This window comes from Pongo pygmaeus, chromosome 1, assembly GCF_028885625.2.
Source record: "Pongo pygmaeus isolate AG05252 chromosome 1, NHGRI_mPonPyg2-v2.0_pri, whole genome shotgun sequence".
In the NCBI taxonomy this organism is placed as follows: domain Eukaryota; kingdom Metazoa; phylum Chordata; class Mammalia; order Primates; family Hominidae; genus Pongo; species Pongo pygmaeus.
This window is the reverse complement of record NC_072373.2, coordinates 207,015,802-207,036,750: the sequence shown is the minus strand read 5'-3', so window position 1 is coordinate 207,036,750 and position 20,949 is coordinate 207,015,802. Positions and strand designations below refer to the sequence as shown.

The 20,949-nt window shown below is 45.9% G+C and overlaps 1 protein-coding gene across 1 annotated transcript; it reads left to right on the top strand.

The window, feature by feature from the left end:
* Nucleotides 1-117: 117 nt before the first annotated feature.
* On the top strand, nucleotides 118-18,953 carry ELOA (elongin A). Its single transcript, XM_054500688.2, has 11 exons — nucleotides 118-512; nucleotides 5,936-5,992; nucleotides 6,757-6,863; nucleotides 7,758-8,943; nucleotides 9,319-9,430; nucleotides 11,012-11,167; nucleotides 11,275-11,372; nucleotides 12,768-12,948; nucleotides 13,198-13,309; nucleotides 13,877-14,049; nucleotides 16,397-18,953. Exons 1-11 carry the CDS (start codon nucleotides 360-362, stop codon nucleotides 16,456-16,458), a joined length of 2,397 nt encoding a protein of 798 aa, XP_054356663.1. The 5' UTR covers nucleotides 118-359; the 3' UTR covers nucleotides 16,459-18,953.
* Nucleotides 18,954-20,949: the final 1,996 nt, after the last annotated feature.

Sequence of the window (20,949 nt, the reverse complement as noted above, 5' to 3'; positions counted from 1 at the left end):
CCCGACAGGGTGTTGATTAGGGCGTGGCTAAGCCCTGGGCGGGAGAAAGCGTTGGGATTTATAAGGCCAGGGTCTGGCGCGGTGGCCTCATTCCGTCTTGAACTGGACCCTGGAGAGGTCTTCCAGGCTTGGGCTCAGCACGCGAGCACCAGGAGCGGGGGTGCCGGCGGCGGAGGCGCGTACGGCCCGAGCAGCCCCCAGCCCCCAGCGCGCACACTTGGGCCCGGGGCGCGAGGAGTGCACGGCTGGCGGGTGGGCGCTGGGGACCGGCCCTGGGGGCGGAGCCTGCAGCCCGCCGCCCCCCACACACCCCAGCCGAGGCCCGGAAGGGGCCAGGCGCGCTTCCGTCTCCGCCGGGGATGCACGGAGGGCGGAGCTGCGGCCCGAGGACGCGACGCGAGCCCAGTTCCGGCGAGGAGGCCGCGCCAGTGACAGCGATGGCGGCGGAGTCGGCGCTCCAAGTTGTGGAGAAGCTGCAGGCGCGCCTGGCCGCGAACCCGGACCCTAAGAAGGTGAGCTAGGGGGCGGCGCGTAGCGGGGTGGGCGTTGGGTCGGTGAGGGCCCCGTAACGGTCGCGGCCCCAGCGCGGCGGGGTTCGGGGGCTGGGACCCTGAGCCAGGCCCCGCGGGGCTGGGGTGGTGAAGTTCGCGGCCATTGACCGCTGCCCGCGCGTTGGGACCCCGTGCGTCGGGCGTCGGAACGCGGGGCCCCGGCCGCTCCCCCTCCCTCACGGGCCCGGGACGGGGGTGCGCCTGGTGCGGACACCGCGTGCCTAGCGCTTCCTCCCAGAGGCGCTCCGTGGCGTCCCGAGCCAGCTGTTTCCTGCGGGAGAGCGTGCCCGGGGCGGGAGGGCGCTGGCCGCCGCCTCGCTGGCCTCCCGGTGCCTGCGCTGGTGCCCGGCTCCCGGCGGAGCGGCGCGGACTCCCCGGCGGGTGCGTGTTCGCTGGGAGGGAGGAGACGGGGCGCCCGAGCGCTGCGGAGCCTGGACTCGCGATGTGGTCCGCGCCTCTCGGAGACGTGGTTACTATTCTCCGGCTGGATATCAGAGCGTGGACCTTTCGCTTTCTCAGTGAATCCCTTTCAAAACAGAATAAAGCCTCACGTCACCTAGGCATACTCCTGAAAACTTAGGTTGGAATTGAAAAAGAGGCGGGGGCCCGGGGTTGGAAGTTGCAGCTAGGTTTCCTTTTGGCCATTAATAGGAAGGTAAGAGCTACTGTTTCTCGTTGTTCGAGTGATGGACAACCATTTTTAATTGTAGTTAACTAGTTTTTGTTGTTTATTTTACAAACCGAACATTAAGTTAAATGCGTTCTTGTACCTTTCCATCTTTCTGTCACTCACTTCTCTGGTCTCCAGGGGACAGTCTGGTGGTTGTCAGGATTTTTTTTTTTTTTTTTTTTGAGACGAATCTTGCTCCGGTCGCCCAGGCTGGAGTGCAGTGGCGCGATCTCGGCTCACTGCAACCTCCGTCTCCCGGGTTCAAGCAATTCTCTGCCTCAGCCTCCCGAGTAGCTGGGATTATAGGCGCCCGCCACCACGCCTGGCTAATTTTTGTATTTTTAGTAGAGACAGGGTTTCACCATCTTGGCCAGGCTGGTCTTGAACTCAGCTGTCAGGATTTTTTAAGTGGAAATACAACGATGAAAAAGCACTTATGTGTTTGGCATTCTCCGTCATCATTCTGGCCGGGGCGGGCAGTTCTAGGAGTTGAAGCTCAGTCCTGGTGGAAAAGAAAGTCGTGGAGGGAGCGCTAGGGCCGTGGGGGAACTGCTCTGCTGAGCCTCTTCCTCACCTGCTGCTTCCTAGGGCTAACCTGAAAGGCTAAGGTACCAGGCTGAAAGTCAGTGCTCAGAAAACCGATCGTCGTTCTTTGGGGTTTTTTTTCTTGAAGAACCACTTTCTCTTTACCTTGTTCTAGCCTGTTGGAGGTAGGGTTTCTCCAATTCCAAAGGCCGTACACAGCCTCTCACCATCAGACCACTTTTTAAGGCTCCTCGTTCATACCTAGCTCGAAGATTCACTTCTTCAGGAAGCCATTTTAGTTAAAAATCTGGGAAAACTTAAAATGCTTTCATTGTGCCATGTTTTCTGTTGCAGCTTCAGTACCGTACCTAGTGGTCAGGCATAATTAAAGTTTCTTTTTACAGTAACCCCTTGTGGACATCTAATAAATGGTCATTATTTTTTAGTACTAGTTTGTTTCCCTGAACACTGTAAGATCTGTGACTGACGTTTGATACCTTAAAGCAATGCCATATAATAACTACCCACTATTTGTTCTTTATTTCTGTCAGATAAAAATGTTCTATGTAGTGTCTACAGTCATTTTTTTTTAACTAGAATTTAGATTTGGAAGTAGTTTTTCTGTTAGTTGATTTGCATGAAATACAAAATTAGGAAAAGGCTTATTCCACCTCAACCTAGTTGAACTATTAATTTTTTTTTTTTTTTTAAGGATTTGGGCTCTTTCTAGATAGAAAATCACCCTGAACTTCTAGCTTTGCATTGTGAAGTGAGCATCATGAAGATGAGAAAATGTTGGGAGATCATTTTTGCAAAGGGCATAATAATAGGCATTCAGAAATGAGTTAACTGCAGAGGGAAAATTGCAAGCTATCATGTTGGCCTTGTTCCTCTCAACCTTCTGGTAACCTAACAAGCTCCTACAGGTTGTATGTGAAATTGCAAGATGATTATATAGCCCTGTTGAATTTACAACCAGATCTTGCTTTCAAACCATTATTAGCCAAGGATTTGATTCCACACCTATGTTCATGGATTTTTTGGTATTAGACATTGCTGTAACTCTGTTTTCACTTTTTCATCTGTTATCTTGGCTCACTTGAGGGAGAAGGTATCAGCAATCTAGGACCACTTGGTTTCTGTTTTTATGTTTCATAGTTCATGGCTGATAAAAGTTACCTGTCCTTAGGCCGAGTGCAGTGGCTCATGCCTGTAATCCCAGCACTTTGGGAGGCCGAGGTGAGTGGATCACCTGAGATCAGGAGTTCGAGACCAGCCTGGCCAACATGGTGAAACCCCTTCTCTACTAAAAGTATGAAAATTATCCGGGTGTGGTGGCAGGCGCCTGTAATCCCAGCTGCTCGGGAGGCTGAGGCAGGAGAACACTCGAACCTGAGAGACAGAGGTTGCAGTGAGCCGAGATCGCGCCATTGCACTCCAGCCTGGGCAACAAGAGCGAAACTCCGTCTCAAAAAAAAAAACACACACACACACACAGTTGGCTGGGCATGGTGGCTCACGCTTGTAATCACAGCACTTTGGGAGGCCAAGGCGGGCAGATCCTGAGGTCAAGAGTTCGAGACCAGCCTGGCCAACATGATGAAACCCCGTCTCTACTAAAAATACAAGAATTAGTTGGTCATGGTGGTGGTGCCTGTAATCCCAGCTACTCGGGAGACTGAGACAGGAGAATCTCTTGAACCCAGGAGGCGGAGTTTGCAGTGAGCCGAGATGGCACCATTGCACTCCAGCCTGGACAACAAGAGCAAAACTCTGTCTCCAAAAAAAAGAAAAAAGTTACTTGTCCTGTGTTACATTTTCACTGTGAAAGCTACCAAGAACATTTTGATGGCAGGTGACATTAAAAATATTTTTTGCTTTTTTGGGTTGAAGGATTGTACAGGGGACAACTGACATGCCTCAACATGTACCCCGCAAATGTTTGATATTTCTCAGTTGCTGGTATCAGTTCTTACAAGCTCTACAGTTGGTACCTTGTTTGATAACAGCAAGTTTCGATCCACCTGAGGATGCCCAATGTGCCTTTGCCTTGTTATTGCTGTGTTCTTTCTTGAAATTTACTGAAAATAGAGGGGTTGTGAAGTCCTTTTTTCTCTTGTGTTAGACTAAATGAGTCTGAAAATCTTGAGGGTTTTAGTTTTAGCTGCTTTTAAATCACCCCTAATAACCCAAAGTAAAGCAGAAAGACAGGATTTGTTCTTCCAGTTAGTGCTAGGCTTTGAGATAAACACACCCACAGTGACTTCCAGCCTCATCCTTATATGTTGGCTTTGTAGAGGTCCTGGGACACCTTTGTCCCCTTGGTGACCTCCTTTACTATGTGGGTTCTGAACTGTCTAATGACATCACAGGAGGAGTTTTTCTGCTTTCTTGCAAGTATGCTAAGAAGTATATGTGCTGCCGCTCTATCTTCTTTTCCTAAGGACAGTGTTCTGATGTTGAATGCTTCTCCTGGCTTTACTTACTGTAGTAGACACATTTGACTTTCCAGCTTGTTAAGCAAGTTACCTAACCTGATTGGGTTCAGTTGCAATATCTGTAAAATGGGGAGAGTAACATCCACTTTATAGAGTTGGTTAGTGGGAATGAAATGAGGTAACACGTGTAAGAACTTAGTGTAGTAGCTGACACACAGTAGATGGTATGTGAATGTTCCCAACCTACCCCTTCCAAGGAATGGCATTATGAGAGAACCACTTGTTTTTGACCTTTTCAGTGACTTAAAATTTTCCTTTAAGTGAAGGAATTGGCATTAGTCTTTGCAACCATAGCTTGGGTGGCAAGAAACACAAAATTCTTCCTGAGTTGGATGATGGTGGTGATAGGATTTGAAGTGGGGGATAATTTTCACTCAACTATGAAGGTGAAACTCCCTAGATATGCCACTTGGCCTCTTACTTGATCTCAGGATTATCACTTGTGATCCAATTGCTCTGTCTGGTGACCATGTTAAGTAATGATTGAAGTAGAATGACCAGAAAAACAGACTTGTTACTCCACCTAATAGCAATATGGCATACCAATTATAGTCTGGGCCACACATGGTAAAAGAGCAGATCTTGTTATATAATGTTTAAATGCAAAGGTAACCACAGTTATCTATTTTAAACTACTTGTATTTTGAAGCACTCCTTGTATGGTAAGTATGTTTAGATACACACAGACATTTCCTAGAGAAAGTTGTGGCCGGTCATAACTTTTGTTAGAGCAAGTACGAATTGGCTGAGGAATATCTGGTTGAAGATCAAAGGCAGAACGCTGAAAGCTGTCAGTCGATGAATGAAATGATAAGTATTTAGTGAGCTTTCATAGTGTTCTAGACACTATGACTAAGGACTGCACATGGTTTGTCTCTGAATCCTCATAGTTTGTGAAGTAGAGACAGGACCAAGTTCCTATTTTGCAGATGAAGTAACTGAAGTTTGGGGAGGTTTTTTACTTATTCAAGATCACCCATCAAGGAGTGACAAAGCCAGACTGTGAAGCCTGTCTCTGACTCCAGAACTCCATCTTAACAGCTCTGCTGTACTGATTTTGACCTAGTTTTAGGAACTATAGGAAGGAAATGTGGTCAAACCCAGATCACTTTTCTAATCTACCCAGGTATTTTGTGTCCACCATTAACATCAAAGCTCTGATTCTGGCAACTCGAAATTGCTCTTGGCTTTACACTTACATAGAAGAAAACAATTCTGTTAAACACTGTGGCCCTTCTGGAAACATGATGGTCTTTTCCTGTAGAGGCCTTTTCTTCCTTTTACTTCCTCTGTGCCAGGTTCGTGGGTAATTGTCCTAAAATTGGTACCTTTCTCATAAATTCTATCAAAACTAGGACAAAAGTGATAGTTGTTGATGGCATTTATCAGAGTTGGTAAGTTTTGATTCTCTTCTCTACATCTTATTTCCCCTTGGGGTAGCACAGTGGTTGAAAGCAGGGCATCTGAAGCCACAGACCTGAGTGAATCTTGCCCCACTTGCATCTTGGGACAAGAAACATAACTTTTATGAGCCTATTTTCATACTTGTAAAATAGAGATATTACTTATTACTATAAATAGGCATAATACTTATACTCATTACTGTAAATGGTTAGCACTAAGCACTTAATAATCGGATATTCTTGTTAAAGTGAATATGACTATTGAAATTAATGTTTTCTTCTCTGCAGCTATTGAAATATTTGAAGAAACTCTCCACCCTGCCTATTACAGTAGACATTCTTGCGGTAAGAACTGTGTGACTTTAAATATTATATAATGATATCCCATTCTCTTCTCACTGGAGAGTGTGTAGAATAAGGTTACAAGTACGGGCTTTGGAAGTGAAAGAAACCAGACACAAAAGGCCATATATTGTCTGATTCCATTTACATGAAATGTCCAGAATAGGCAAATCCATAGACAGAAAGTAGATTAGTGGTTGCCAGGGGCTAGGAGAATTGGGAGGAACAGGATTTCTTTTTAGGGTAATGTAAATGTTCTGGAATTAGATGGTTATAATGGTTATACAATATTGTGAATGTTCTGGAAACCACTGAATTATGTACTTTAGTTAAAATGGTGAATATTGTTATGTGACTTTATTTCAAAATTAGAATTAAAAGAATATTGACTTTGGCATCAACTATTCCCAGATTCAAATCTGAGTTCTATGACTTTAGGCTGTTCCTATGTAAAATGGGTCTGATTCCTGCTTCACAGAGTTATTGTAAAGACTGATTCAGAACTGTATGCAAAGCTCTTATCTTAGTGCCCAACACCTACCCTAATCACTCTTGTTATTAAAGTTCTGAACTTGGTACGCTTTGCTACTGTGTGTCATTAGAGATTTGGGGCATAGACACAAAGTAATTCAGTGTTAAGATTTGCAGGGTATGTTGTAGGAAGGAAGAATTGCTTGTTGAGTTTCTCAAAGTAGAAGGCCTTATTTCTTTAGAAAAACGTTAGCCTAGTTCCAGACCCCTCTAACAATTACTTTGTCAAATTTTAGGAGACTGGGGTTGGGAAAACAGTAAATAGCTTGCGAAAACACGAGCATGTTGGAAGCTTTGCCAGGGACCTAGTGGCCCAGTGGAAGAAGCTGGTTCCTGTGGAACGGTAAGAACATTTCTCTTTAGGTTTGTTCAATTTCATGGTTAAATTTACAGATAGAAAAAGTTTTCTTTATTATTTCTCTTTTGCCTTCTGAAACTGTTCTGCCTCAATTATAAAAATAATCCATGATCATTGTAGAATATTAGAAAATATTAAAAATGGAAATCAAAATTTCCTATTTCTATCATGCAAAGACAAACGTTATGAACATTTTGGTATGTTTCTTTTTTTTTTTTTTTTTTTTTTGAGACGGAGTCTCACTCTGTTGCCCAGGCTGGAGTGCAGTGGCATGATCTCGGCTCACTGCAAGCTCTGCCTCCTGGGTTCACGCCATTCTCCTGCCTCAGCCTCCCGAGTAGCTGGGACCACAGGCGCCTGCCACCATGCCCAGCTAATTTTTTGTATTTTTAGTAGAGACAGGGTTTCGCCGTATTAGCCAGGATAGGATGTTTTCGATCTCCTGACCTCGTGATCTGCCCGCCTCGGCCTCCCAAAGTGCTGGGATTACAGGCGTGAGCCACCACACCCGGCCTGGTATGTTTCTTTCTAACTGCTCCTTAAATGGCATTTTTTTTAGTTGTGAACTAGATAAATAATGAGCAGCCCCCATTTTATATAACAAATTAAACATGTTCTCATGTTTTAATAAATCTTCACATTTTCATGTATATGAGATATTTGATCTTTGCATCTTGTAGTTAAACTCACCATTTCTCATTTGGGTTTTCCCAGTTTTAAGACTTGAGTATCTTTAAGCATAACCCACTTATCTTCTTCTTAAGACCTTGTTGTTTCTAACTCTGCATCTTCACTTCTTTGGTGAGTTCAGGTTCTGTGACTTTGTCCTTCAAGAAGCAAGATTTAGACCTACTTTGTCTGCTTTTTCTTTTATTTTAGAAATGCTGAGCCTGATGAACAGGACTTTGAGAAGAGCAATTCCCGAAAGCGCCCTCGGGATGCCCTGCAGAAGGAGGAGGAGATGGAGGGGGACTACCAAGAAACCTGGAAAGCCACGGGGAGCCGATCCTATAGCCCTGACCACAGGCAGAAGAAACATAGGAAACTCTCGGAGCTTGAGAGACCTCACAAAGTGTCTCACGGTCATGAGAGGAGAGACGAGAGAAAGAGGTGTCACAGAATGTCACCAACTTACTCTTCAGACCCTGAGTCTTCTGATTATGGCCATGTTCAATCCCCTCCATCTTGTACCAGTCCTCATCAGATGTATGTCGACCACTACAGATCCCTGGAGGAGGACCAGGAGCCCATTGTTTCACACCAGAAGCCTGGGAAAGGCCACAGCAATGCCTTTCAGGACAGACTGGGGGCCAGCCAAGAACGACACCTGGGTGAACCCCATGGTAAAGGGGTTGTGAGTCAAAACAAGGAGCACAAATCTTCCCACAAGGACAAACGCCCCGTGGATGCCAAGAGTGATGAGAAGGCCTCTGTGGTGAGCAGAGAGAAATCACACAAGGCCCTCTCCAAAGAGGAGAACCGAAGGCCACCTTCAGGGGACAGTGCAAGGGAGAAACCGCCCTCTAGTGGCGTAAAGAAAGAGAAGGACAGAGAGGGCAGCAGCCTGAAGAAGAAGTGTTTGCCTCCCTCAGAGGCCGCTTCAGACAACCACCTGAAAAAGCCAAAGCACAGAGACCCAGAGAAAGCCAAATTGGACAAAAGCAAGCAAGGTCTGGACAGCTTTGAGACAGGAAAAGGAGCAGGAGACCTGTTGCCCAAGGTAAAGGAGAAGGGTTCTAACAACCTAAAGACTCCAGAAGGGAAAGTCAAAACGAATTCGGATAGAAAGTCACTGGGCTCCCTCCCTAAAGTTGAGGAGACAGATATGGAGGATGAATTCGAGCAGCCAACCATGTCTTTCGAATCCTACCTCAGCTATGACCAGCCCCGGAAGAAAAAGAAAAAGACTGTGAAAACTTCAGCCACAGCCCTTGGAGATAAAGGACTTAAAAAAAATGACTCTAAAAGCACTAGTAAAAACTTGGACTCAGTTCAGAAATTACCCAAGGTGAACAAAACCAAGTCAGAGAAGCCGGCTGGAGCTGATTCAGCCAAGCTGAGAAAGGTAACCCCTTCAGCCCCTTGGTGGCTTCCTACCCAGAGCACCTGGCCCTGCAGAGCTCAGAGGATTGCCCTGCCACTGTTTTCTTTAGCTTGCTTTTGGGGGGCCTGTTGAATTTCAGTGTGCAGTAATTTCCTCTGGGCTTCACTGGTTGTCAGGGTATATCGTACCGCAAATAAGAATTTTCTGCATTATTCTCTTGTGATGGGCCCATCTGTATTTATTTCCTGACTGAGGTGGTGTCAGACATGACTGTGGCCCCCTCCAACCTGGATCTTCCTGTGCAAGATGTCCAGTTAATGCTCCCGGGAATATACTTAGGAAAGAGAGCTGTGCTTGTACTCACTGACTCTCCACCCATGGGTCTGTCCCCTGCAGGTGCCTGATGTGTTGCCAGTGTTGCCAGACCTCCCGTTACCCGTGATACAGGCCAATTACCGTCCACTGCCTTCCCTCGAGCTGATATCCTCATTCCAGCCAAAGCGAAAAGGTAATTTTCTATATCTTCTTTTTCTTAATGGGAAAAAGATTTAAAAATTCATTCAAGGCAGGGTGCAGTGGCTCACACCTATAATTCCAGCACTTTGGGAGGCTGAGGTAAGAGGATTGCTTGCGGCCAAGAGTTCTAAACCAACCAGGTGTGGTGGCTCACTCCTGTAATCCCAGCACTTTGGGAGGCCGAGGCGGCCGGATCACCTTAGGTAAGAAGTTCGAGATCAGCCTGGCCAACATGGTGAAACGCTGTCTCTACTAAAAATACAAAAATTAGCCAGGCATGGTGGCGCGTGCCTGTAATCCCAGCTACTCCGGAGGCTGAGGCAGGAGAATTGCTTGAACCTGGGAGGTGGAGGTTGCAGTGGGCCGAGATTACTCCATTGCACTCAAGCCTGGGCGACAAGAGGGAAACTCCATTTCAAAAAAAAAGAGTTCTAAACCACCCTGGTCAACACAGCAAGATGCTGTCTCTACAAGGGAAAAAAAGTAGCCAGGCATGGTGGCACATCCCAGGTACTTGGTAGGCTGAGGTGGGAGGATCACTTGAGCCCAGGAGTTCAAGGCTGCAGTGAGCTATGATTGCATCCCTGCAACTCTAGCTTGGGTGACAGAGCAAGACTGTTTCAAAAACAAAAAAACTATCACCATAACATCAGATTTTTGATGCATTTCCTAAGTGCATAGACTCTGAAGTTTGATGGCTTGGGTTTGAATCCCAACTCTGGTTTCTGCAAGTTATATGACCTTGAGAAATATCTTAATTTCTTTGGACCTTAGTTGTATATATTGTGTAAATGGGAGTTATAATGGTATCTGCCCCATAGGGCTCAGTTTAATGAATTCAGAAGTGATGCCTTTTTGCTCTGGGTTTATCACATAGTAATTGTTCAGTAAATTGCTGCTGCTGTTATTAGCAGCCCTTTATCCTATATGTTACATAGGATTTTTGTCTGAAAGAAAAAAATGTCTAATTTTCATAGCAAAAGAAGTAGAAGCCACATAAGGGTCTATCAGCAGGAGACTAACAGATAAATCATGGTTCATCTACACAGTGGCATCCTATGCCACAGTAAGAAAAAAAATGTGGAAAGTCTATGCACTGACATGGAATGGTCTCTCAGATGTGGCAAATGAAAAAAAGCAATGTATGTAGTGAGTTGATTAATTGGCTTAAAAGGAATAAGATACATTTACTTTTTGTTGTTGTTGCTGTTGAGAGTCTTGCTGTGTTGCTCAGGCTGGAGTGCAGTAGCTCCATCTTGGCTCACTGCAGCCTCCACCTCCTAGGTTCAAGCAATTCCTCTGCCTCAGCCTCCTGAGTAGCTGGGACTACAGGTGCATGTTGGGCAGGCTGATCTCGAACTCTTGACCTCAGATGATTCATCTGCCGTGGCCTCCTAAAGTGCTGGGATTACAGGAGCTTATTTTTAAATTCTCTGGAAGGATCTACAAAAATCTGTAGTGTGGATTGCCACTGGGAAAGGGAAGTAGGAGGCCGAAGGGGGTAGAAGGAGAGTTTTCACTGGATCACTTAGGGCCTTCTGTAATTCCCTTTTGGGTTTTTCTTGCCCTATAGCGTTCTCTTCACCCCAGGAAGAAGAAGCAGCTGGATTTACTGGGCGCAGAATGAATTCCAAGATGCAGGTGTATTCTGGTTCCAAGTGTGCCTATCTCCCTAAAATGATGACCTTGCACCAGCAATGCATCCGAGTACTTAAAAACAACATTGATTGTAAGTCACACGCTTCTCTCTAGCTCTCAAGCACATTGTAGCACTTGGACCTTATCACTGGGTGGCTTGGCTGCTACTCAGTGTCTTCACCTTTGGTTTCTCTGCAGCAATCTTTGAAGTGGGAGGAGTCCCATACTCAGTTCTTGAACCCGTTTTGGAGAGGTGTACACCTGATCAGCTGTATCGCATAGAGGAATACAATCATGTGAGTATTCTGTTTGGTGGGGAAGAAGGCACTTTTCTGGCTTGTACCTCCAGAAATAGCTTTGTCCCTGTGACTCCGCTGTGGCTGAAGGGCAGATCAGTGGTCAGAGCATTGTTCTGGGTATATTTGGTTTGCCACTGGGCCTTTAAACAAGCATGTTATTAGCACCTGCTCCTGGCACCTTAAGTGGGCCTCTTGGGCTAGGATCAGGGTGGGATTCAAAGGGAGAAGAAAAACACTTTTAACACGTCCCTTGAGCTTGCCTAGTCATGAAGGTAAAGGCAGAATTGTGGCAGCAGAGTAGCTGGGACCCAGGGCGGGGAAAGCACTTTGTGTTGACACTCTGACATCTGGTGATTGGCTGGATGTCTCTTAAGAGACATCAAGATTTATCCAGAATCCTCCTTAGGATGTAGGGTATACACATTTGATTGCATCAGCTGTCTCTCTTTAATTCTGAAAGTTTTATGACCTAACACCTTTTTTTTTTTTTTTTTTTTGTGGAGACAGGGTCTACCTCTGTTGCTTAGACTGCAGTACAGTGGCCTAATCATGGCTTACTGCATCCTTGAACTCCTGGGCTTAAGTGATCCTCCCAAGTAGCTGGGACTACAGGCACATACCACCACACCTGGCTAATATTTTTATTTTTTGGAGAGATGGACTCTCAGACTCTTGGCCTCCCGAAGTGCTGGGATTACAGGCATGAGCCAACGCGCCTGGCCAATAACTTAACATCCTTCTTAGGTTGTCCCTTTGCCATCACAGATCAGCGTAGTGTTGGGAAGTACCTGATTTGGCTTGATCGCAGTTCTACCCTTTGCGATTTTCTAAAGGAAAAGACTGATCTTACACAAATTTTTGTGATATCCTGTCACAGCCACCAAAAGCAACTAGCATAGTGCCTCACACTTCGCATTTTTAAAATTTAGTGAGTTATTTTTTTCCTAGCATTGTAGTATTTTAACATACTACTAAGATGAAGACCAAAAAATTATTGGGAAACTGGTCACTCCTAGGTAATTAAATAATCAGAAAAAGATATGGGGCCAGGCGTGGTGACACACGCCTGTAATCCCAGCATTCTGGGAGGCCAAGGCAGGCGGATCACCTGAGGTCAGGAGTTCAAGACCAGCCTGGACAACATGGCAAAACCCCGTGTCTACTAAAAATATAAAAAATTAGCTGGGCGTGGTGGTAAGCATCTGTAGTCCTGGCTACTTGGGAGGCTGAGGCACGAGAATCGCTTGAACCCAGGAGGCAAGCGTTGCAGTGAGCTGAAATTGCACCACTGCACTGCAGTCTACGCGACAGAGCAAGACTGTCTCAAAAAAAAAAAAAAAAGAAATATGGAAAAGTGCTTGTACACAAACGATGTCCTGGTTCTGGTTTCAGGTATTAATTGAAGAAACAGATCAATTATGGAAAGTTCATTGTCACCGAGACTTTAAGGAAGAAAGACCCGAAGAGTATGAGTCGTGGCGAGAGATGTACCTGCGGCTTCAGGACGCCCGAGAGCAGCGGCTACGAGTACTAACAAAGAATATCCAGTTCGCACATGCCAATAAGCCCAAAGGTAACGGAGACGGGAGAGCTGGGGGAGAACTGGCAGGATGAGTGTTCTGGTCAATAGCAGGGTGTTGGTGGGCTTGGCTGGTGTAGGACTGCTCGCCCCTACATCAGGTAGCAGGGTGGGTATTTCTTCTGCCACCGCCCATTCTACCCTACAGTGGGGTTTCAGGGCACTCGAAAAGCCCGTGGATTATTTAAATAACAGTAGTATCTCTGCTCAAGAAGGCAGATGTTCATCTCCATAATTCCACAGGCCGACAAGCAAAGATGGCCTTTGTCAACTCTGTGGCCAAGCCACCTCGTGACGTCCGGAGGAGGCAGGAAAAATTTGGAACGGGAGGAGCAGCTGTCCCTGAGAAAATCAAGTAAGATCTGTGTTCTTACCTGGCTTTTGTGTGCTATCAACCCTTAGAGGTAGCCATAGTGGCAGGAAGCAAATTGCTTTTGGTGAAAGTGAGGCAGTGCAGACTGTGGGCTCTGGAGGCAGACCTCATCAGCTCAGCACTTCCCTCACCTCCCTCAGCCTCCGCTTTTTGGACTGCAGTGCAAGGTGATAATTACCCCTGCCCTAGGGTAGTCAAGATTAAATGGAGAGCAAAGCCTGGCTTATGGGAAACATTCCCTTATGCTTTCCCTTTTCCCATCTAAACAAAAAACACATTTCTGCAATGATTGTTATTTTGTCTAAGCCACATTAGCCTTTTCAAAATACAGATTTATACCAAAACAGTGAAAAGTTAGTTGAGATTATCATTTATTCTGAAAGGATAATGGGGACATCTCTGAGCCACCACCAGAATCCAGGGTGATAGGGTCCACTGGTCAAAGCCACAAATAGGGTGAGTCATCCTCACACAGGTCAGCTTCAGGCTGTTCATGCTCAGGGCAGATTTCTTGTGCTCATGGCTAACCAGTGTTGTCCTATGTTGCAGGATTAAGCCAGCCCCGTACCCCACAGGAAGCAGCCATGCTTCCGCCAGTAGCAACAGCTTTAACCCCAGCCCCGAGGAGCCGGCCTATGATGGCCCAAGCACCAGCAGTGCCCACTTGGCACCAGTGGTCAGCAGCACTGTTTCCTATGATCCTAGGAAACCCACTGTGAAGAGTAAGTAACTTGGAGTTCCTGCTCAAATATTATTTCAGAACTAGTTTTTAACTCTCAATGTCATTATTCACTGTATTACATTTTGTGGACTGCATGTTGCATGTGCATGATGCCTTGCACATAGCTGGTCTGCATGTCAGTCCCTCCTTCCCCCTGCTTTGTCCATAGTGCATTATATCTCTTAAATAATTATAGTGAGTCTGGGTGCAGTGGCTCATGCCTGTAATGCCAGCACTTTGGCAGCCTGAGGCAGGAGGATCCCTTGAATCCAGGAGTTCAAGACCAGCCTGGACAACGTAATGAGACCATCTACAAAAAATTAAAAAATAGGGCATAGTGGTACACACCTGTAGTCCCAGCTACTCAGGAGACTGAGGTGGGAGGATTTTTTGAGATGGAGTCTCGCTCTGTCACCCAGGCTGGAGTGCAGTGGCACGATCTCGGCTTACTGCAAGCTCCGCCTTCCGGGTTCACGCCATTTTCCTGCCTCAGCCTCCCGAGTAGCTGGGACTACAGGCGCCCACCACCACGCCCACCTAATTTTTTCTGTTTTTCAGTAGAGACGGGGTTTCACCATGTTAGCCAGGATGGTCTCGATCTCCTGACCTCGTGATCTGCCCGCCTCGGCCTCCCAAGTGCTGGGATTACAGGCGTGAGCCACCGTACCCAGCCAACCCTGTCTCTGAAAAAAAAAAAAGTGAAAGTAGAAAATAGTATCTGGCCAGGCATAGTCCCTGTCTCTATTAAAAATAGAACAGTTAGCCCACCATAGTGGCACTTGCCTATAATCTCAGGTACTCGGGTGGCTGAGACAGGAGAATTGCTTGAACCTGGGAGGCAGAGGTTGCAGTGAGCCGGGATTGTGCCACTGCCCTCCAGCCTGGATGACAGAGTGAGACACTGTCTCTAAATAAGTAAATAAATATCATTGTGAATGACTATTTTGGCACTCTTCTTTGTTCACCTAAATGTAAACTTACTTCTCTAGGCAATACCACAGTGTTCATAATTACTAATATTAACAGCTAAATGACAGGCCCTCTTACTGTTTTTCTATAATCTTTTAACTCTAGCTTCCAAATATTTATTCTTTATATCTAATTGGGTCTTTCAATTTTTTTTTTTTTTTTTTGAGGCAGAGTCACTCTGTCGCCTGGGCTGGAGTGCAGTGGCATGATCTTGGCTCACTGCAACCTCCACCTACCAGGTTCAAGCGATTCTCCTGCCTCAGCCTCCCAAGTAGCTGGGATTACAGGTGCCCGCCACTTCGCCCAGCTAATTTTTTGTATTTTTAGTAGAGACGGGGTTTCACCATGTTGGCCAGGCTGGTCTCGAACTCCTGACCTTGTGATTCGCCCGCCTCAGCCTCCCAAAGTCCTGGGATTACAAGCATGAACCACCATGCCTGACCGGGTCTTCCAAATATTTATTCTTTATATCTAGTTGCGTCTATTTTGTATTTTGTTAACTTTATTACCATAGATTATCCCCAGTATCCTAAGGGGATGTCCTAACTTAAGTCTTATTCTGTATTAATTGCAGGGCCCATGGGAGGGTGGGAGTCCCGGCTTGAGCTGCAGCTATTCTCAGAATAACCATTCAGGAGGCAGGCTGGCCTCCCTTAGGCAGTACTTGCATAGCCACCTTAGACCTGTTTCTACACTGGACATATTGGGGGTAGACGTGCTGTTTACTGGTTTGGCTATTTGTGAGGCAAAGTTAAATTATGACTGAGTATGGCCTTTAGAGTCTGGCAAGGGCCGGGGCGCAGTGGTTCACACACACCTGTAATCCCAGCACGTTGGGAGGCTGGGGTAGGACGGTGCTTGAGCCCAGGAGATCGAGACCAGCCTGAGCAACATAGTGAGACCCTGACTCTACAGAAAATAAAAAAAATTAGCCAGGCATGGTGGCACACTCCTGTAGTCTCAGCTACTCTGGAGTCTAGGAGGTAGAGGCTACAGTGTGCTGTGATTGTGCCACTGCACCCTAGCCAGGGTGACAGAGTGAGACCCTTTCTTTACAAAAATAAAAACAAGAAAGTCTGACAAAGATTGAATTGTAATTCTGTACCTTACTGTACAACCATGGGCAAGTTGGCCAGGCTCTCTGAGCCTTGGTGCAGGTGGTTAGAGAGAGTGGTTGTTAGGCCCCTGGCAGGTCCTCCGAAAGTGTCTCCTCTGTGCTGTTGCTTTTATTGCATTGTGAACAGAGGAGATAGTTACTACTTGTATCTCTGCCTGGTGGTGCACAGCCAAGAATAGCAGAGCTGGCTTTGACTGTAAACTACTGGGGCTGTGTCTAAGCCGCCACAGATCTGAGACAGCTGCCTTGTTTCTCTTCACAGAAATTGCCCCAATGATGGCTAAGACAATTAAAGCTTTCAAGAACAGATTCTCCCGACGATAAACTGAGGACTTGCCTTGGAAATGGAATCTGGGGAGGCAGGAATACAAGGACAGTGGGGGTTGGGGAATGAAATTCTACAGGAGACTGGAGTCTTGCTTTGTGGATCCTTTTGGTCTCCGAGTCCTGCAGTCTGCAGGTGCTGCCCCTGGGAACCTGCGTGCCACAGCCCCGCCTCTCTGCCTGGAGCACACTTCAGAATTCTGAAGAAGATGTGAAGCCTCTGTCTCACTGAGGATTTTAAAGGTCAATTATACTTTTGTTTTCATTAGCATCTTTGTAAACTATAAGACATAGTTTTAATTAATAAATATTGCCCCCAGATTGTATTTATATTATCCCCCAGGTTTGTTTTTGTTTTTGTTTTTTGTCCTCTACCACACATTTAGCTTTTTATCTTCCAGGTCCTTATTAAAATCAGATGAAAGCCTAGTGAAAGCCAGTCTCCTGCCCCAGCTCAGCTCTGAGTGGACTCTGGTCCAGACAGAGGACTGGGCATCTCCAGAGCCTGCACAGTACCTGCTGCACGTAGGGCAAGGAATGAGCACTAGACTGCCCGTCCCCAAGGGAGCCTCAGTGGGGCGACAGGGTGCTCGGCGGACTCCACCTCAGGCCCTCCCCAGTGTTGCTGTGCATTCCTGTGCAGGTGCATCTCTTTCTTACTCACTAACTGGTATTTATTAAGGGAGGTGCTCTGTAGGTCTGGAGCCTTTCCCTCATCCTTTTTGCGAGTCCCCACCTTTTTGTTTTTTTTTTTCTTTGAGGCTCACTAGAGGACGCAGAACCTTGGGAGACTGATTTGCGCAGAACTCCCCACCTCCCACTTTTACAATTTCCAGTTTCTGATTGAAAATTTTAGGGTTTCCCCCCACTGCCCTTCCCTATCTTTCCTTCCCCTCAACAGCATGAAGGAAAAACACACACGGCAGGGCTTTTTGTAGCCCTGAATGCAACTTGTTAGACATTTAAAAGCCAGCACTTCAATCTCTTGTTCTCTGTGAATCACTATGAGAAGTGAATGGTTTTAAAGGCTGTAATGCTATGTTGGAAATTGGTTTGTTTTGCCTTTTATTGAAAAGGTAAGATCATGTGATTGGAAGAACACAACTGTTGGCTTGGGAAGAGGACTTTGCTGCTGAAGTGTTTTCTGCCTTCTGAGTGTTTAAGGCAGGATTTGGAGGGAAGGACCAGCTTAGGGAGAGTGTCTGAGCCACAGCGTCAGGATGGGGGAAACCACATGGGATCCATCAAGTTCCAGTTGAACAGGAGCAAGATCAGAACTTAAGAGGGCAGTGTCAGCTCCCTTGTTGGCTGTCAAGGAACACCGATCTAGTAGAAACCCACTTGGTTGTGACCCAGGTAGAGGTAGATGCCATACATTTGAGATATGCGTCCTTAAGGAACCTGACAGGCAGACTGAGGGGATGGTAAGTGTGACAGCCTGACAAGTTTTCTCAAAGCCCAGGATACAGAGCCAGTGTTTTCTGTAACTGGAGACCTCAGTTAGGCCAACTTTGAATTCCAGAGCAACGTAGGAAGTCTATTCAGCAGAAACTCGACATTGTTCAGTGTGTATTGCTGTGCAGGGTGCCTGTTGTGACAGGACACAAACGTTACTGTGTTTTAATTTGCTATATTTTTGAATGGGTAAAGCATTACTTTACTTCTCTTGGTCACTTGTACCACCATTCCACCCCTATCCCTAGCCTGCCCCACATATCTAATATTAGGAAGCCTCTTACCTGAAACCAAATGAACATTTGGGTCAGGTGCCAGATGTCTGCTGCCTAGAATAGCTTTTTCTAGGTGTCTGCCACCTTGAATTTATCTCTTAACTGTGTGTTCAAGTCTTTGTCATTGAAACTAGTTTTTCATATCTTAGATTCAGTTGTGTATGATTTAATTTCCCTTTTAGGAGTCTTTAGGCAGGGAGAGAAGAAAAGACAGATTTGTTCATAGCAATGTCAGTATCCATTTTGGCACATAAAGATTTTTGATGAACCCTGTTTGCATAGAGCCAGATGTTTTCCCCTCCCCCAAGAGTATCTACATCAGGGATGTGACTTGGTGCGAAGAGTCAGGGGAAAGAGGAAAAACCCAATTTCTAAATGACCTCCTTGCCCAGCTTACTAAAATGGCTGCAGAGCAGACACAGGATGAATTTGAACCTGACACAGGATGAATTTGAACCTTTGGTCTCATTTATGGAAAAACTTGTGCAATTTTTTTTCTGTGCTACACTACATACAAATCACCAAATTACAAATTACCCTTTTGTGATCCTTGGTGTACTGAGCAGTTTCTTTGGGGCTTTTTCTTTCTGGGAAGCGGGAGGGAAAGGAGCAAGGTGTCATCCTGCTCTTCATTTGTATTTTGGTCCCAAAATGTAAATACAATTTTCTATGTTACTTTTTTGTGGTAACTACCGAGATGAATATTTTAATTAGATAAGTTATATGAAAAGGAAAATTCCATGTCTAAATAAAAAACAAACTCCATATACTGTGTCTTCCTTACAGCGTCAGTGGAAAGAAGTTAGAAAATGCCTGATTCTTGGACTGTTTAAAGCAGAGATTTTTTTTTTTTTTTTTTTTGAGATGGAGTTTCGCTCTTGTTGCCTAGGCTGACGTCTGGAGGAGGCGATCTCGGCTCACTGCAACCTCCTAAGGCAGAGATCTTAATCAGCATCCTTGGGCTTGGCCTTAAACGATGCCGATATTTCTGTTTTTAACATAGTAGGAAGAGGAAAGAGGAATTTCAGGGGGAAAGAATTCTGTGAGCAAAGGGAGGGAACTCAGCATTTGCGGGGAACAGGCACTGTCCCTTATTATACTTGGAACCCTAGTAACCCCATCTTAAAATTAGAAACTGGTTCAAAGGGGTGAAATGGGGCCGGGCATGGTGGTTCATATCTGTAATCCCAACACTGAAGGGTGAAGGCAGGAGGATTGCTTGAGCCCAAGAGTTCAAGACCAGCCTGAGCAACATATTGAGACCCTGTCTCTAGAAAAGATTAAAAATTAGCCAGGTGTGATGGTGCACCTATAGTCCCAGCTACGTGAGAGGCTGAGGTGGGAGGATCACTTGAGCTTGGGAGGTCGAGGCTACAGTGAGCTGTGATTATGCTACTGCACTCCAGTCTAGATGACAGAACAAGACCAGCCTGGGCAACATGGCAAAACCCCATCTCTTTTTTTGCCTCAAAAAAAAAACAGGGGTAGTGGGTTAGGAGGGACTGTGGCTCATGCCTGTAATCCCAACACTTTGGGAGGCCAAGGCGGGTGGATTGCTGGAGTTCAAGAGTTCGAGACCAGCCTTGTCAACATGGCAAAACTCTATCTCTACAAAAGATACAAAACTAGCTGGGTGTGGTGGCACACACCTTTAGTCCCAGCCACTTGGGAGGCTGAGGTGGGAGGATGGTTTGAGCCCAGGAGGTTGAGGCTGCAATAAGCCATGATTGCCACTGCACTCCAGCATGGGCGACAGAGCAAGACCCTGTCTCCAAAAAAAAACAAAAAACAAACGGGGGGTGAGGGGAAGGAGTGAAATTAACATGGCCAAGTTGCGTAGCTAATAAAGTGGCAAATGGAAGGATTTGACACCATGATTCTCTAACTGTAAGGTTTGTGCCACTCTGCCTTTCAGTTTCCACGGGCTGTGACGGACCAGTAGGTCTCAGCTTACACGGGCAGTCTAATGAGAACAGAAGGAACATGAATGCAGGAAAGTCATGCCAGCAAAGACTTAATGAGAACCTGCTGTGGTGGCTCTGGCTGAGCTGCAGGCGCTTTAGCACTTGCTAATGGAGCCACGGATTTGGCTTCAACCCTGCATACAGCAAGTGGATTGGACCTTCCATCAAACATACAAATCTGTCCTTTATCGATTAATTAAACATTTGCTGAGCCAGGACCTGTATTAGACCTTAGGATATGGAGTAATAGACTCTGACACAGTTGGGGAGGAGTAACTGACTTTATTGATTATGCACCTACTAGGTGCCACCATTCCTTCGTGTGTACACTGCCTCTGTTATCACAATGATCCTGTGAGGTAAACAGTCATGGCCCCATTTTAAAAATGACAACTTAATCCTGGTAAATCCAGGGGATTAAAAAATAAAAATGAGAACTTAAGTCACCATAGTGTCTGTAGAAATAAATTTTTAAAAATTGTTTTAATGAAAATGAGAAAAATCAAAGCACAGAGAGATGAAGAACTTGCCTAAGGTCACAGAATCAGTGAGCAGTGGTGCTATGTATTGGCCTGACTCCGAAACACATGCTCTCAGTCACATTTACCATCTCATACACTGACATGCATACCCAATTTGGCCTCTGAAGCAAAGCCGACCTCCAAAACAAAAGATGCCTGAGCCAAGGCCACAGTTGTTTCTGGGTTTTTTTTTTTTTTTAATTCTTTTTTTGTGACGGAGTCTTGCTCTGTTGCCCAGGCTGGTGTGCGGTGGCACGATCTCAGCTCACTGCAGCC

Bases quoted from the DNA above. Each gene is read 5' to 3' on its own strand.
- ELOA (XM_054500688.2), top strand. From the start codon at position 360: ATGCACGGAGGGCGGAGCTGCGGCCCGAGGACGCGACGCGAGCCCAGT. The intron at 13,310-13,876 runs GTAAGATCTGTG...CCTATGTTGCAG, and splicing joins GCTGTCCCTGAGAAAATCAA to GATTAAGCCAGCCCCGTACC. The intron at 14,050-16,396 runs GTAAGTAACTTG...TTCTCTTCACAG, and splicing joins TAGGAAACCCACTGTGAAGA to AAATTGCCCCAATGATGGCT.